Consider the following 13,458-nt stretch of genomic DNA (forward strand, 5'->3'; position numbering starts at 1 on the left):
TACTCTTAGGCTATTACATCTCCATCCCCACAACGCACAAAACCCCCTCTTTTTAGACTGTCTCCTTCTCCACCACTGCTTCGCCACAAGAAAGAGTCTAGATTCATTTCCAGTCATCGGAATGACGTCACCAATACTCTCAACGATCCCTTTAGCGCCTTCCCCAAGACCAACCCCCTAACTAGTATGTATGTAGTCTCGGAAAAAGGGCAAGCCGGCAAATGGCACAAATGTCAAGCCGACTAAGCCACCCGCGAGTCAGTTGTATAAAATATAGCTTCCATAACTATCGATATCAATAGATTACAGAGGCTTTTCACACTAATGCATCTCAGAAGGCCGGAGCTGGGGAATACATAATACTTAAAACAAATAGAATGTGTGTCATGAGTCAGCCAACTGCTCAGACAGCAAGATCATATTTCAGTACAGTACCATCACCCGTAAGTTCACGTCGGACAAGAATGATTTCAAGCTCCTGGACCGCAACGGCGCTAGCATGTACTCCGTTGCCGCCAACCAGAAGCAGTAGCAGAACTTGGCCGCTACACTCGATTGCAACAAGAAGTGGTGATTACTCTCCAACTTAATTCGTTACAGGGCCAGAGACCTAGTAGGCACGGGTCATAACCTTCATGGCTTCTTCGTCACCCCACTCTGGCTGCGTCCGGTAGTGGATATTGTTGACTGAACACTCTGCCACAAGACCATTCTTGCTTGAATCGGCCAAGAATCCATCCACAGCGCGCAAAATGGTTGATGGAGGCGTTATTAACTTCCGCATGGCGTCCGTTATCGTCGACCCATCACCCATACCGGTATCAACCATGCCTAGCGCTTTGTTAAACGAATTCTAATAGAATAAAAATAGCTATGGATCCATATACCTGGGCATATGCAGTTGACAGTCATAGGTTCCCCCATCGCTTCGAGCGTCTGGGCGAGGGTTCTAGTTATGCCGACGACCTAAGGAAGATTGTCAGTGCCTGGGGAGCAACCATATCTGTGTGTGGGGCTCCGTGGAATTTACCCCATGCTTCGCAGCCGTGTACATCGGAAGATGCAGTGACGGATAGAGGCCCGCCAGACTCGCCGTTGAAACCAGCTTCCCAGTTTCACCGGGATTCTTGCGGAAGTAGTGCAGTGCAATGTATGCCGAGTAAACTACGGCAGTCAGGCAGATGTCAATAACCGATGTATCAGGCTTCATGGGCGTGCCATCTTCTCGTTCCTTAGCCAGCTCGTACATATTGGTCCTGTCGAGAATGCCCTTGTGTTTCCGTCAGTCAAAATAAAAATGAAAATATACGACATGAATCATAACAGAGAAAGACAAAAGGGCAAAGCTGACCGCATTGGCAAATACAAAATCGAGCCGTGACCATTGCTTCCACGTCGCGACAAAGGCTTTGGCTTGCTGGTCGTAATCCGCAACATCAGCACGCGTAAAGAGAGCCTTATCCTCCCCGAGATCCCGTGCTGCTTTCCGCCCACCCTCTTCGTTGTAGTCGACAATCATAACGTTCCAGCCTTGCCCGACGAGGTGCTTTGCGACAAACAACCCTATGCCCGAGGCTCCACCCGTAATGAGCGCCACTTGGGCAGATGTCCGTTCTGTCGAAGTCATTGCTTCACGGGTGAGGTGGGGAGGAGTCTTGTGAGAGGGGAAAAGCAAGCGAATAAGCGTCTTGCAAAGGGAGAAAAAAAGAAACAACGAGCGTTCTTTGCAGAATTACTTACATGGTATCAACAACGGACGATATATGTATACAAACCGTAGCCGTCATTTTCACTCATATTTACTCACACTCAACCCTAAACATCCCTCTCGGGCCTTTTTCCCCGCACCAGCATATAGTACTACTAGGCTTAGCATCCGCTCTACTACGTCCTCTTTTGACATACTACATAGTAGCAACCCCAGTAATCCAAGTACATCTTTTATATTAAAAAACCCCCTCCCAGTAGTGGTAGTAGTAGTAGTAGTAGTAGTAGTAGTAGTACGTAGTTTCCCCCCCTCCTTCTGCCATCTCTCGCACCACCCTCAATCCGAGAATACTAAAAAAGCGCCGTGACAAGCCCAAAAAAGGACAAGTAGTGTGTGTAGTAAGAGCCCATTGGTTGCTCGGGACGGAATGTTCGCCCAGGTGCTTCATCCTACGGACAAAAACTCCCGGGACTCCAAAATGTGTAGGCTTGTTTTCCCTTGTCGGATTATTATTATTATTACTAGTTACTTGTCGAAGGCCTTTTTGGAGTGTTTTCTTTTCTTCAATGATATTAGAATGGTTACTTTAGGATATGCAGGAGATAATGCGGTGAAGAAATTATTCTTACTAGTATCATTAAAATACTGTGGTGGTGTTACAAAGGTCTAGAGTTCCCTCCTTTTCTGAAGCATTGTCGATTTTCGGTAAGGTACTTTACTTCTTTGAAGTCCCCGGAAATTCCGTCCATCAGGTGAACAGGGAGTAAGTATACAGTAAGATAGAGTATTAAATACTAGTTAGAAGTAGTTAAGGTGGAAGTCTTATCTAAACACTATCTCCCTTCTACCCCGTTACCCATCTACTACCACCTTATTTAAATTCAACACATCTTTTGCTAGGAGAATAGTCGCTCTGTTTTCTTTGATTCTAATTGAGAAAAGAAAAACACTTGAATGCGAGAGTTTACTTGGCCAGTAGTACCACTATTCTCCCCTCTATGGACCAAAACCATAAAGATAAGAGTCAGAAAATAGTGACAGAAAAAAAGGGACCAGGAGAAGTTTGGTACGGTACGGTAGACGGGGACGGAAAGCGGCGGGAGGACGGGAATGTTACGGAAAAAGCCCAAGATTGATGAAACGGATTTGTATGTACGAATTCTCTCTCTTAGGTGGACGAAATTATCGCTGGCTGGGTGCGTTGATTCGTAAGTACACACAGTAGTATACATGTTTCCGGGTTAGTGGGGTTTGGTCGCGCTGGCGGACTGGGGGGTTATTGTCAAGCGAAAGATGGGTGAGGGACTGTGTAACGTGGTGGTCGGGGGAATGGGTGTGCGGGGGAGTGGGTGATGTGGAGTTGTCACGATGAACTACACGTATACGCGATGAAACGCACCGGAAGCTGCAAGTGCATGGTGGTTTGAGGGGGTGGTATACTACTACAGCCGTACGCTGCGCGTGTGCGTCTACATACATGCTTGCGTTGGGCGTTGGGCTCTTTAGTCGCTCATCACGAGGGGAGTCGCATGTGTTGTACTACACATGTAATCTAACGCGTCGGGCAACCGGGGCACCCGTGTATTGGGTTGTTCGGTCTCTTACCCATGGAAATCTGTACGCCGACGTGCAGTTGACATGGCAACTTTGTTTGCGCCGCCGGTCGGATTTACTGCAAAGCTGATCTGCAATGCGCGGTAGGGAGAGAGACAGGAAGTATGGGCAGGTGTGCATAAGCTTTGGGCAGGGAGAGTGAAGAGCACGTACTACATGCACTGCCGGACAGAGACGACCGTGACTATTGTTGCCAAGGCAGCTTTGCGACAAAGTAGAGCATTGCTATGACTAAAGATTTGCGGCATCAGTTGCCGTGGCTTGTTGTTCCCCCTTCACAGCCGCCATTTTTGCAACACCAAGATTCAGGCCTTTGTCTCTTGGCCAAGGGCGCTTGTGCGCATGGTTATGGCGTCGGCTCATCCCAAAGCGGACCAGACAACTGCGGTGCCGAAGCGGCGACACATTCGGAGTACCTCAATAGAACACCGACAACACGATCTCTAGTTAACTAGTACTATTTTCTTTCGTAATCAACCTCGTAAAACTATACATCTTTGACTACATACAGAATAACGCAGATCACCACGATCGAACTTTAGGCCAGACCTGACTGTCTCTTTGCACTACGTATTTACTTCCCTTCACACAGCACGCGCTTGGGCTACTACTTTACAAGCCACATACGTCACCTTGCAGCGGGTCTCCAACTGTTACGCTGCACCGCGCCCAACGTACTCTGTTCAAAAAAAACCCCCACCTTGCATGCAACACGTTTTAACCCCTGGCGACTTGCGCCCTCCCTGTGACCTACTCCGCGGCCACCCACCCACGTTGGGGGGAGGGGATGCGATCGCCAGCCAAAACTGCGATCGCGGCGCTTGTCTAGACCACATGTTTCCCCCAGCCAGGCCCTCTGATGTTGCATCTTATTGTCGATCTATTTGTCTGGACTATGTGTCTGTGTCTTTTTTTTGCTGGCTGGCTGGCTGGCTGGCCCTGCTCTTTCATGCTTTTCCTATGTGGAGTCTCTTACGCTCTTAGTTCCGGGGGGGATAACGCCGACGCGGAACCGCAGTTCTCTCTTTTTTTTTTTACCTCCATCTATCTAACGTTGGTTCCCAGCAGAGAGAGGGGACGGCACAATAGTTTAGGGAATTAGTGTCAAAGTGATGAGCGCTGTGGAACTACTTTGAATACGGATGCTGCGTAGGCCGTTCGGCGTCGCTTTTGGGTTTTGCTCGTAAAAACGTGTCATACCGTGATTATACCGTTTTGTTTTCCGCGCAGGTAAAAGAATAGGGAGGGTAATCGCTCGGGGATTAGAAGAAAGGGAGAAAGGAGTGATAAAGGGAAAAAAGGAGAGTGAGGCGAGCGGTTCGGGGACCTCGTGTTCTAGGCGAGGCTGTGGGGACGGAATCCTGGCCTCTATCCTTTTTTTTCTTTCTCTGCATTCCTTGTCTTACGTATGGCTTCGTTTTCTACTCGCTTCTTCTCTATCCCCGCAAAAAATGGATACGCAAGGGAAAAATAAACGAGGCTGAATATTGGGGTGAGAGGGTCTTTGCTGCAAGTCATGCGTCACGCGTAGCGGGAATAAAGTGCAGAAAAAACTTGGTCAGGTGAGGTGGGTTCAAGAACGTTGGAGTGCATTTGGTGTGATTGTATTTCACTGCAAGTGCAAGATAGAAAGAGAGAGCTCGCGCTTCGGTTTCCAAAACGACCCAATCATAGGTATATGCCAAGTTTTCCTCCAAGAGTAGCCTGTGCTGGGGGCGGATGGGTGCATGGCCCCAATCGACGCCACATCATGCACACCCTGTCTGCCCAAAACGCTTGCAACCGAGTCTTCCCGAAGAGAAGAAAGAAGAAAACAAAACATGTGAATGGAAAGTGTAGCGGTGTATGAATACAAAGTGTATAGAGAAAAGCAAGAGAAGAAAACGTCCAGAAAATCTCGCATGCCCGTGTAAATGCTAACCAAGTGCGCTGTCTCGCGCCGTTAATCCCCTAAGATAGGCTAAAGCCAAAGCCGGCCAAAAAGGTGGGAGAAGGAAGTGTTGCCAGAACACCTGTCGTCAAAGTCGCTAATGTCTGAATAAAACTCGTATTTTCGTGAAAGATTGATGGAGTTGCATGTTGCTTCGCAAACGGACTATTGTGTCCTTGTTGATGTCGACGAGTTGTTGAGTTGAGATAGAGACGCGAACGAGTTTGTCATTGCTGAGTAGGCAGCTGATGGCAGCGCGTTGGTTGAAGATGTGGATGAGGCGCTGTTGCTTCGGACTTGTAGGTTGAGAGTGTGGCAGCTGTCGCATCGATCGTTGAGGCGGTTGCAACGGCCTCGGCAGCCTCGCTCGTAGTTGGCGCAGGAGAACATTGTAACTTGAGAGGGTTGAGGTGTTGTCGAGTGTAGTGATAGATGTTGGTAGCAGTGGTGATGATGACGATGTGATATTGTAGTAGCGTGGAGTGGCTGCGTTTATGTATTGCTCGGACTTAATAGCGTGTTGGCCTTTAGGGAATCCTTCAAGCCGAGGGCGAGACTTCGTAATATATGGGGCAGACGATAGTGAACGCCCGATGATGTAAACAGGCAGTTGCAGATATGCAGGGTAATTATTGCGTACTTGGGCCGAAAAAGTAGCCGTAATCGATGGTGTCAGTTGGCGTCGCTTGGGTGCATGCAGAACGGGCCCAATATAGCGCCTTGATTGCCGGATCTAGCCAGGGAGAAAATGAATAGTCGGGCTGACAAAGTCAAGAGATAGGATGTGCGAACAAGATGTGGGTGTGTGGACAGGCGGCTTATATCTTGAGCTTGCAGATTAGGAGGAACCTGCGGGCCTGGAAGCTAGTAGTGCTATCTCTTATATCCAAACTTGACGTATACCAAGGCAAAGCCTTCCGTAACGCTGGAGGCTGCAAGAGGCTCATGACAGTTGACGCGTCCAAGGGAAGAGTGTGTCATCGTAGATTATACAGTGGAGAGACCCGCGGCCAGACTGTACTTGGCCAGTGCGTTCTCACTCGCCAGCCCAGGGTCTCCGCCGAGACCCTGGCCTCGTTGCCCATCGACCCAACCAAGCGCCCAAATCTTGATTTCTGCCAAAGCCGTGACTTCCGGCAGCCATCATCGTGTGGCTTGCACCAAACCATTCTTTCACCGGACATGGACGGTGTACAAATGTACATACGTACCCAACACCCGCCCCGCTGCGAAGACTGACGTTTCCCGCCATTTGGTGACTTTGACATTGTGCTGGCAGCCCGGAAGGTACGTGCCATATCTTGCGACTGTTTCAAGCGACGATGTGCTACAGGGACCGGGCTGGTAAGCTATGTTTCGCACAATTTCTCTCAGACGGCCTTACGGGGCTGAGGGCTTACTGTGTACTGTACTTGCCCACAGCAGAACGTGCATCTGCATTCGTCCTCACCTTCGTCCAGACGTGCCAGAAGCCTCTAGAGTAGACCTAAGCCCTTTGCGATTACGCAGTGCCGCAGTCTAGGCGTCTCACCCTCCACATGTCGCTCGTCCGCCGTGACCTCTCCTGACCCTATTTACCCGGCGTGCAGCTCCCAAATTCAACAATTGCCGTCAAAGGCACCAAATTTCGGACTTTGATAACGATTACATGTCCGATCTGTGCCGCGTGGGTGCTGATGCGTACCCTCCTACCGCTCTTCGCCACACCTCAGCACCTCCCGTTCGCGGCTCGAGGCATTAATATGAGGATCAGCGTTCCCACCTATAGAACCAGACTTTCGCCTTGTGGCCTTATGTCCGACACACATCCTCCGCACGATCTGGCCAGATTCTGTGGGGCGTGCAATCTTTCTGCTGCTGTGGAAATTTGGTCCACGCTAATACTTGGCTCGCCGGGATCCGTAGCCACGCAACCATTACCATATTCTTGCTTGTTGGCCAGCCAGCCTCGTTGTTTCCGCGCGGCCATATGCACCTTTCGTTTCTTTTCCCATGGGAAAGTCACTTTGGGGTCGGCGTGAGCGACCCGATGAGCTGGGCGAGACTACTGCTGGCAATCAACGGTTTAATATCTTGTCACGTGAGTAGGCGGCCAAAATTGTATCCACGCCACACCCTCGCCACATGTTTCTAGTGGCCTCTGGTTTCATCCTAAAAATACCGATCGCGATAAAGCCGCTGAAAGCATGCCATACATCATCATGCGTGTTTTTTAGTCTTGTTCTCTAAACTTTGTCAATAACCTTGAACACTAAGATTCACCAGTAAGAGTGTAATGCTCTTTGAATTTGGTACGCACAACATCTCGTACGACATCCCTTATTGACCCTTGGAGGCAAAGCCGAACTTGCAGATGCTCGGAGAGTGATCAGGAAGCTTCGATGGTCTTGTTGTGTTGACTACTGCCGTCTACTACGTTAGGACTATTTCGAGCTCCTCGGCATTGTGAGAAAATCAGCTAAAAAGAAGATGTTCCCTTTGCAACGGTGCAACGGTGCAACTGCCGACAATCAACATGACGCAACTTGACAATATTGTTGGCTTACTTCCCTCACCCGTAAGCCGGCAAATGCGTACGGTTTTGCGCATCTACTTACAACCTTCATTTTATGTCGATTGACTTACAACTAATGCGATGCTAAGAGTGCATGGATTCACTTGAACATGTTCGAATTCCCTGAACTCGCAGGTACATATGAATGGTCACACATGCAAATTTGGCTGTAGGGTTAAACTTGGCGATTGAACTACAGGTTGTGTTCAGGGTGAGATTAGGTTCCGTCAAGAAGATAAGAGCACATGGCGGCATTGCGTAAATCTATCGATTGCTCCGTAACAAAATTCAAGGCGTCAATCCGAGAGTATTTTACTATCAGCCTATGGAGGCGTTGGGGTCGCTATCACCGGTGTCCGCCAGTAGGCGTGTGCTTCCATAGCAGGGGTGGCTGTCGAAGAGTTGTCATCAAGGCATCTGCCAAACCATCCTTTAGTAGTACAAGTCGTCGTGGTTGGCTCACTGGGTGTAGTCGTAATGGTAGTAGTGGCCGTAGTGGTTGCTGTTATTGTTACGTCTTTGCAGCCAAACCAGCCAGGCTGTACAAATTAGCAATGTTTGTAAGATTAGTCAACCAGGAAAACATACAGTCTGACAAGTGCTTGTACTCATTGTAGAAGTCGATGAACTAGACGATGTTGTCGACATCATGGTAGTTGTCGAATCCCGGCATCCCCACCATCCAGGCGTCTGACATGTTTCTGTCCGGGTCCTTGAATAGGTGGTACTTGTTGCTGTTGAGCTCGTTGTCGGCTGCTTATGTGTGCCGTTTTCAAACTTCCACAAGTAACAATCAACACACCCTACATCCTCTTCCTGACATGTTGCCGCTTCGTCGTATTTCATATAAACGTTCTCGATAGCGTACCTCAAACTATGCGTCTGTGTGCTTTGCCTCCAGCCCCAATCTTTAACCACGTCGTATGCACACTTCCTTCCGGTATGGCAAAGTGTTTCGAATGCATAGCCACCGATTGAGCAAAAACTTGTAGCTCCATTGCAAGTTCCCATGTATACCGGGTCAGCTGTGTGTCCAAAATGAAAGACTCCCGTGTCTTTCCTGGGCGGAGCAACGTCGCTAGCTGCTGGTAGTCCTAAGCGCTTCGCTGCCAGAGCCTGGGGATAAGCCTCAAATGTCACAGCAGGAATGCCATGTTGGAGACTGATCAAAGAAGCAAGTACTCCACCTAAGCTATGTCCAGTTGTCATGACGTGGGAATTCGGATAGAGCTTCATCACTTCTTGATAGAGCTCGAGAGTTGCGACATAGTACCGGTTTGGCTTCCGCAACTCGTCCTTTACACATTGTTCATCGCAGGTATAGGTACCCGTTTGACAGTCACACACTTTGCGCCATAGGTAGGTACCACCCTGACCGCAGCAACAAGACCCATAGAGGTTGTCGTTTTCCTTGTCGTGCACAGAGGTTCCGTTGCCTTCGAACATGGCTACTGTAGTTCCTTTGACGGCCAGAATGATGGTGGAGTTGGTGTCATCGCTGAATACATGGCCGCGGATGCCGCTATCATCCCAACCGAAGGGAACAGAAGTGTCATAGTCTTCATCCACATCCATCCACCCGGGATCATCGCGTCCGACCTTGTACGCATCCTCTGACATGTTTGCAAAACTGATGATGGTTTCCTTATCTTTAAAATCCGGACCCGGGATGTCTTCGGCCATCCAAATGGGGGACATGGGTATCTGGCTATCATAGCTGTTGAACGATGGCCTTTGGATCTTTACTGGTGCTGTCTTGATGGCGAAGGGTCCGACATGAGAATCAACACCAGCAGCTGCAAAGTGCTCCGGTGTGACATCAAACCTTCTAGCACGTGGTCCAGGTTGGCCGGCACCGTGGTTTATGACATGTCGCAATCTGAAGCTGTTTGGCCTCGGTGATGAATTGGTAGTTTCCGCGTCCGCTAAAGCCGTGGACCCACGGGAGTGGCCAAAGCCGGTATAGGCCCAAAAGATACCCGCAATGAGAGCGAACTGCACAAGGATACCAACGGCAAAGAGAGAACGCGAGGGCCTGCCTCGACCATTATAAGATGAAGTGTGAAATGACATGATATGGGAGCACTACAGGAGAGATGAAGGGGCGAGTGCTGAGGGTGTTATGATAAGCGCGTCGACGACGGCCAAGTCGCCGCCTTCCGCACGGTCATGGCTCGTGATCGAGACGCTACGACCAAACTGGTTAGTTGACTTTCCACGTCATCTGCTTTTACCCACGCGCACCGCTCATCTGCTGCCTGGAGATTCTGTCGTCTCATGTACGATCAAGCTCAACACTTGCAGACAGTAAAGGAGCATTCTTCTGTCAAGAGTTGCACCGTTGCACTGGCGTGGCGGCCTGGGCATCCCGAAAGCGTAAGAAATAGATGCAAGCTAATGCATCGTGTCCGTCTCCAGCCTAAAAATAAGCTAATAATGTTCGACCGTTGTCCAGTCATGCTTTCATTGATCAAACATGTTGGGTTTTGTTGTGAAAGACAAGTTCAGGTTGTGAAATGATGAGGCCCAGTCCGTGTTAGCAAAGCACTCATCGGAAAGCGGTGTTTGCAGAAGAGCAAGAACACCCAGCTATTTTGCGAAGTTCCTTAGGGAAAAAGCAATGACAGTAGAATTACAATATTTCGAGGTTTCGTAGGAATCTCTATATTGATGGCTCAGATGCCTTCGACTAGATCACCCTCGGTTTTGCGCGCTCTTTTCGATGCAGACACTTTCTCTTCTCAAAGTAAATACAGGTTCCTCTTGTGATCCATCTTCGGCCAGCAGATCAAATTTAGGGATTCCATGCTAAAATATAGATGGCTTCGAACCCGCAGCTACTATTGTAGGCTCTCTGTTCGGCTGCTCAACCGAACTTGTGAAATGTATAGGACATGTCGAGCGATACAGGAAAGTGTTCTTCATATCGAGGAACCTGAAGAATCGCCTTAACAAGCATGCTGTCCGTTGGTACAGCATCTGGTGTCATTCTACCGCTTGTGGTGGCTCAGTGTCATGGTATTGTAGACCCAAAATCTCTATTTTAACGAACCATTTTTAACTGTCCGCCAGCGATGGCTGAGTGATGAGGATGAGCAGGCAGCTTCCAAAAACTGGCGAAGCCTAGTACAGGGTGCCGACCTGCTGAGGTTTGGTTGGATTCAGCGTTGCCAGTGATTACACTTTTTGATCCGTAGTGCGTCACTGTTTGCTGTGATGCTTCCATCCTTACATGCTCATACTTTGACACCTCTACGTCGCTTCTGCTTTCGAATCCTCAGCGTCCGCACAAGATTGAGGATAACCATGACCGCCATGATGACCGTAATAGCTAGAATACACGCGAGCGGCGCCAGAATAGAGAAAATCGAAAAGACAAAGGATGCCATACTAAAGGAGTGGTTGTCTTCGAGGGGCGTTGTGGAGAGCCCGACCTGCATCGCTGAGAGCACAATTGTCGTGTATGCGAACCAAGTGATGAGGCTGTTGATATTCTCGCGCATGAACGATCCATACGTAGTACAACCGCTAAGATACCCGCGTGTCTCCCCCATTACCAAGCGGTATATCCAGTTCAGCCGCCCAAGACGTAGCTCGCCATATATGAAGCGTTCATTGACGCCTATGTGGCCTTCCATGACATCTACTGATGGAGCGAGAGCCGAGTTGAAAGGTACTGCTTGAGGCAGGGTGCAAATGATTTCGCTCACGAGCGCCAACCACACAGCCCAGGTTATCTCTTTGGGAATGAGTCCGTGGAAGATAGCCAAGTTGTAATCGACCTCTCGTTCGATGAGCGCAACATACGATAGCAGGAATCCAAGTGCCGTCTCGTACAAATGTTGACGCGGACAGATTTCCGTTTGCCAAAATACCGGGCAAAAAAGGAAACGGGGTAATGGCTTGACGAGTATCGAGGAGGACTTGGAAGAGGTCCAGATGAGATGTAAATCCAGTTGCTCCGTCACCATAATCTCCCTTCCTTTAACGATCTGGTAATGGAGTGGCCGGGGTGCTGTTGGGAGTCCGACAAGCCATAGCCAATTGTGAATCTCGTTCAACCTCCGGACATTGAGTTCGATGTCAAGAAATGCGCGAATATCGGCGTTGACAGGCTCGACCCTATAGTTTTTGCGGAACGTTGCTGGTAGTAAAGGTAGCTCTGGCTGTACGATACCATCAGGACCCGAGGTTTTCAGGGGCGCCGTGCGAAACGGCACCGGTAGCTGTTTGCTCGCAGCTTGCGAATACATTTTTTCGAGCGACACTCAATCGAGGAGCAATCGATCGTGTTGGTAGAAGAGGGTATAGCAGCCTTGAATAGAGCGACATGGCGCAATCATGTAGAAAACCATGGCGCGCCGCGGTTCCTACACTGCCACACCGGCGGAATGATGCGGCAGATTTCTCGCCTACCCTTGTCTCGTAAAGCTGGGGGATTCCAAATTGCTGAGCATTATTGATATTGTTATACCAAAAAGGTGCACGCCAGCGCTGACCAACTGATCAACGTCTTTCTCCTTTGGGACATTTCGCCCCCAAATCTTTCCGCCCCCAACACCTGGGCATATATGCCAAGGCCTGGGTCCAGCATGGAAGAGCCTCCAATCATTCCAATCGCGCATTTTTTTCTACGACAGATAACGAAAACAAAGCGATCTTTGCTTTTCAATACATACTGCAAACTCGTGGATCAGGTGTTCGCGATGGCTACGGCCGCGAAGGCTCAGCATTCGAAATTCGATGCCCAGGTTAGTAGTGCCAATCTGCGTCTATGGATTTGCTGAAGAAATAGTCTTTCAACCCCGGATTGAATGTCGTATATCCAAATGATGAACAATCGTCGGTCAAGTTATCGGCCAAGGTCGAGTATGTCACCGTCCATGCCACTTTGAACTTGAATAACATATGCTGGCAGAATCATTGCCATCCCTGGCCTTGGAGCGGACCCTGAATACACATGGAAGAAAGACAAGGTGCATTGGCTGCGAGATGCCAACATGCTGCCAAAAAAGATTCCACATGCCAAGATTAGCGTCTTTCAGTACCAATCACAATGGTTTGGGAAGGGGTCTGTCGACGAACGGATAGACAATGTGGCAAACAAGCTGCTTCACGGTCTAGATCGCTCAAGAGTAGTGGGTGTTGAATGTCATCCCATCTGATTCCCTGCTGATATCTACCAAGAACGAAGCAAAGACGCCTATCATCTTCATTGCTCATTGTCTGGGTGGCATTATCTTAGAAAAAGCCCTACTCATGGCACGATCGCGTCAACGGGACTTCCCAAATGTCTACCCCTGGGTCGCTGGTTGCTTCTTCCTAGGCACTCCGTTTCATGGCACATCCAGTCAGTCAAAAGCACTAGTTTTGGCATCCATGGCTGAGCTTGCTGGCTGGGGCACTCCATCATCTCTTCTAAAGGTCCTTGAGAAAGACTCGGAGATCCTACGAAGTATGCTTACCGAATTTTCTTTCATGGCAAGAGACGCTCAGATCCGGTTACTCTGCTTCTGGGAAGAGAACGACAGTGATCTTTTCAACTACATGATAAAGGGTACCTCGTGGCTTAAAAAAAAGGAGCGCATTGTTGATCAAGATTCTGCGACCATCGAATCATTTGAGAGTCTCTCTCTCATGTCGGATCACTTC

General features: G+C 49.2%; 5 protein-coding genes across 5 annotated transcripts; all 5 read right to left on the minus strand.

The window, feature by feature from the left end:
* Positions 1 to 537: 537 nt before the first annotated feature.
* Positions 538 to 1,627, minus strand: COCSADRAFT_113511 (uncharacterized protein; the record flags this gene model as incomplete). Its single annotated transcript, XM_007699957.1, has 4 exons — positions 538 to 831; positions 888 to 966; positions 1,031 to 1,270; positions 1,352 to 1,627. The coding sequence occupies 4 exons, from the start codon at positions 1,625 to 1,627 to the stop codon at positions 611 to 613; spliced, it is 816 nt and encodes a 271-aa protein (XP_007698147.1). The 3' UTR covers positions 538 to 610.
* An 894-nt stretch (positions 1,628 to 2,521) lies between these two features.
* On the minus strand, positions 2,522 to 2,982 carry COCSADRAFT_301754 (uncharacterized protein). Its single transcript, XM_007699958.1, has one exon. The coding sequence runs from the start codon at positions 2,938 to 2,940 to the stop codon at positions 2,605 to 2,607; it is 336 nt and encodes a 111-aa protein (XP_007698148.1). The 5' UTR covers positions 2,941 to 2,982; the 3' UTR covers positions 2,522 to 2,604.
* A 2,453-nt stretch (positions 2,983 to 5,435) lies between these two features.
* COCSADRAFT_57223 (uncharacterized protein) lies at positions 5,436 to 5,642 on the minus strand (the record flags this gene model as incomplete). The annotated part of the gene is made up of 1 exon (XM_007699452.1): positions 5,436 to 5,642. A coding segment is annotated over one exon (207 nt), but the record flags the coding sequence as incomplete, so codon positions are not given.
* A 2,314-nt stretch (positions 5,643 to 7,956) lies between these two features.
* On the minus strand, positions 7,957 to 9,922 carry COCSADRAFT_138709 (uncharacterized protein). The gene is made up of 2 exons (XM_007699959.1): positions 8,395 to 9,922; positions 7,957 to 8,345 (listed from the first exon to the last, which is right to left on the minus strand). The coding sequence occupies exons 1-2, from the start codon at positions 9,877 to 9,879 to the stop codon at positions 8,130 to 8,132; spliced, it is 1,701 nt and encodes a 566-aa protein (XP_007698149.1). The 5' UTR covers positions 9,880 to 9,922; the 3' UTR covers positions 7,957 to 8,129.
* A 1,135-nt stretch (positions 9,923 to 11,057) lies between these two features.
* Positions 11,058 to 11,966, minus strand: COCSADRAFT_58018 (uncharacterized protein; the record flags this gene model as incomplete). Its single annotated transcript, XM_007699453.1, has 1 exon — positions 11,058 to 11,966. A coding segment is annotated over one exon (909 nt), but the record flags the coding sequence as incomplete, so codon positions are not given.
* Positions 11,967 to 13,458: the final 1,492 nt, after the last annotated feature.

The sequence above is a fragment of the Bipolaris sorokiniana genome (genome assembly GCF_000338995.1).
Source record: "Bipolaris sorokiniana ND90Pr unplaced genomic scaffold COCSAscaffold_4, whole genome shotgun sequence".
In the NCBI taxonomy this organism is placed as follows: domain Eukaryota; kingdom Fungi; phylum Ascomycota; class Dothideomycetes; order Pleosporales; family Pleosporaceae; genus Bipolaris; species Bipolaris sorokiniana.

What these genes read in the sequence shown, in the direction of transcription:
- COCSADRAFT_301754 (XM_007699958.1), bottom strand. Translation starts at nt 2,940, where the DNA reads ATGTATACTACTGTGTGTACTTACGAATCAACGCACCCAGCCAGCGAT.
- COCSADRAFT_138709 (XM_007699959.1), bottom strand. Translation starts at nt 9,879, where the DNA reads ATGTCATTTCACACTTCATCTTATAATGGTCGAGGCAGGCCCTCGCGT. An exon ending in GTACAAGCACTTGTCAGACT is followed by an intron (nt 8,346 to 8,394) that starts GTATGTTTTCCT and finishes TAATTTGTACAG; the next exon opens with CCTGGCTGGTTTGGCTGCAA.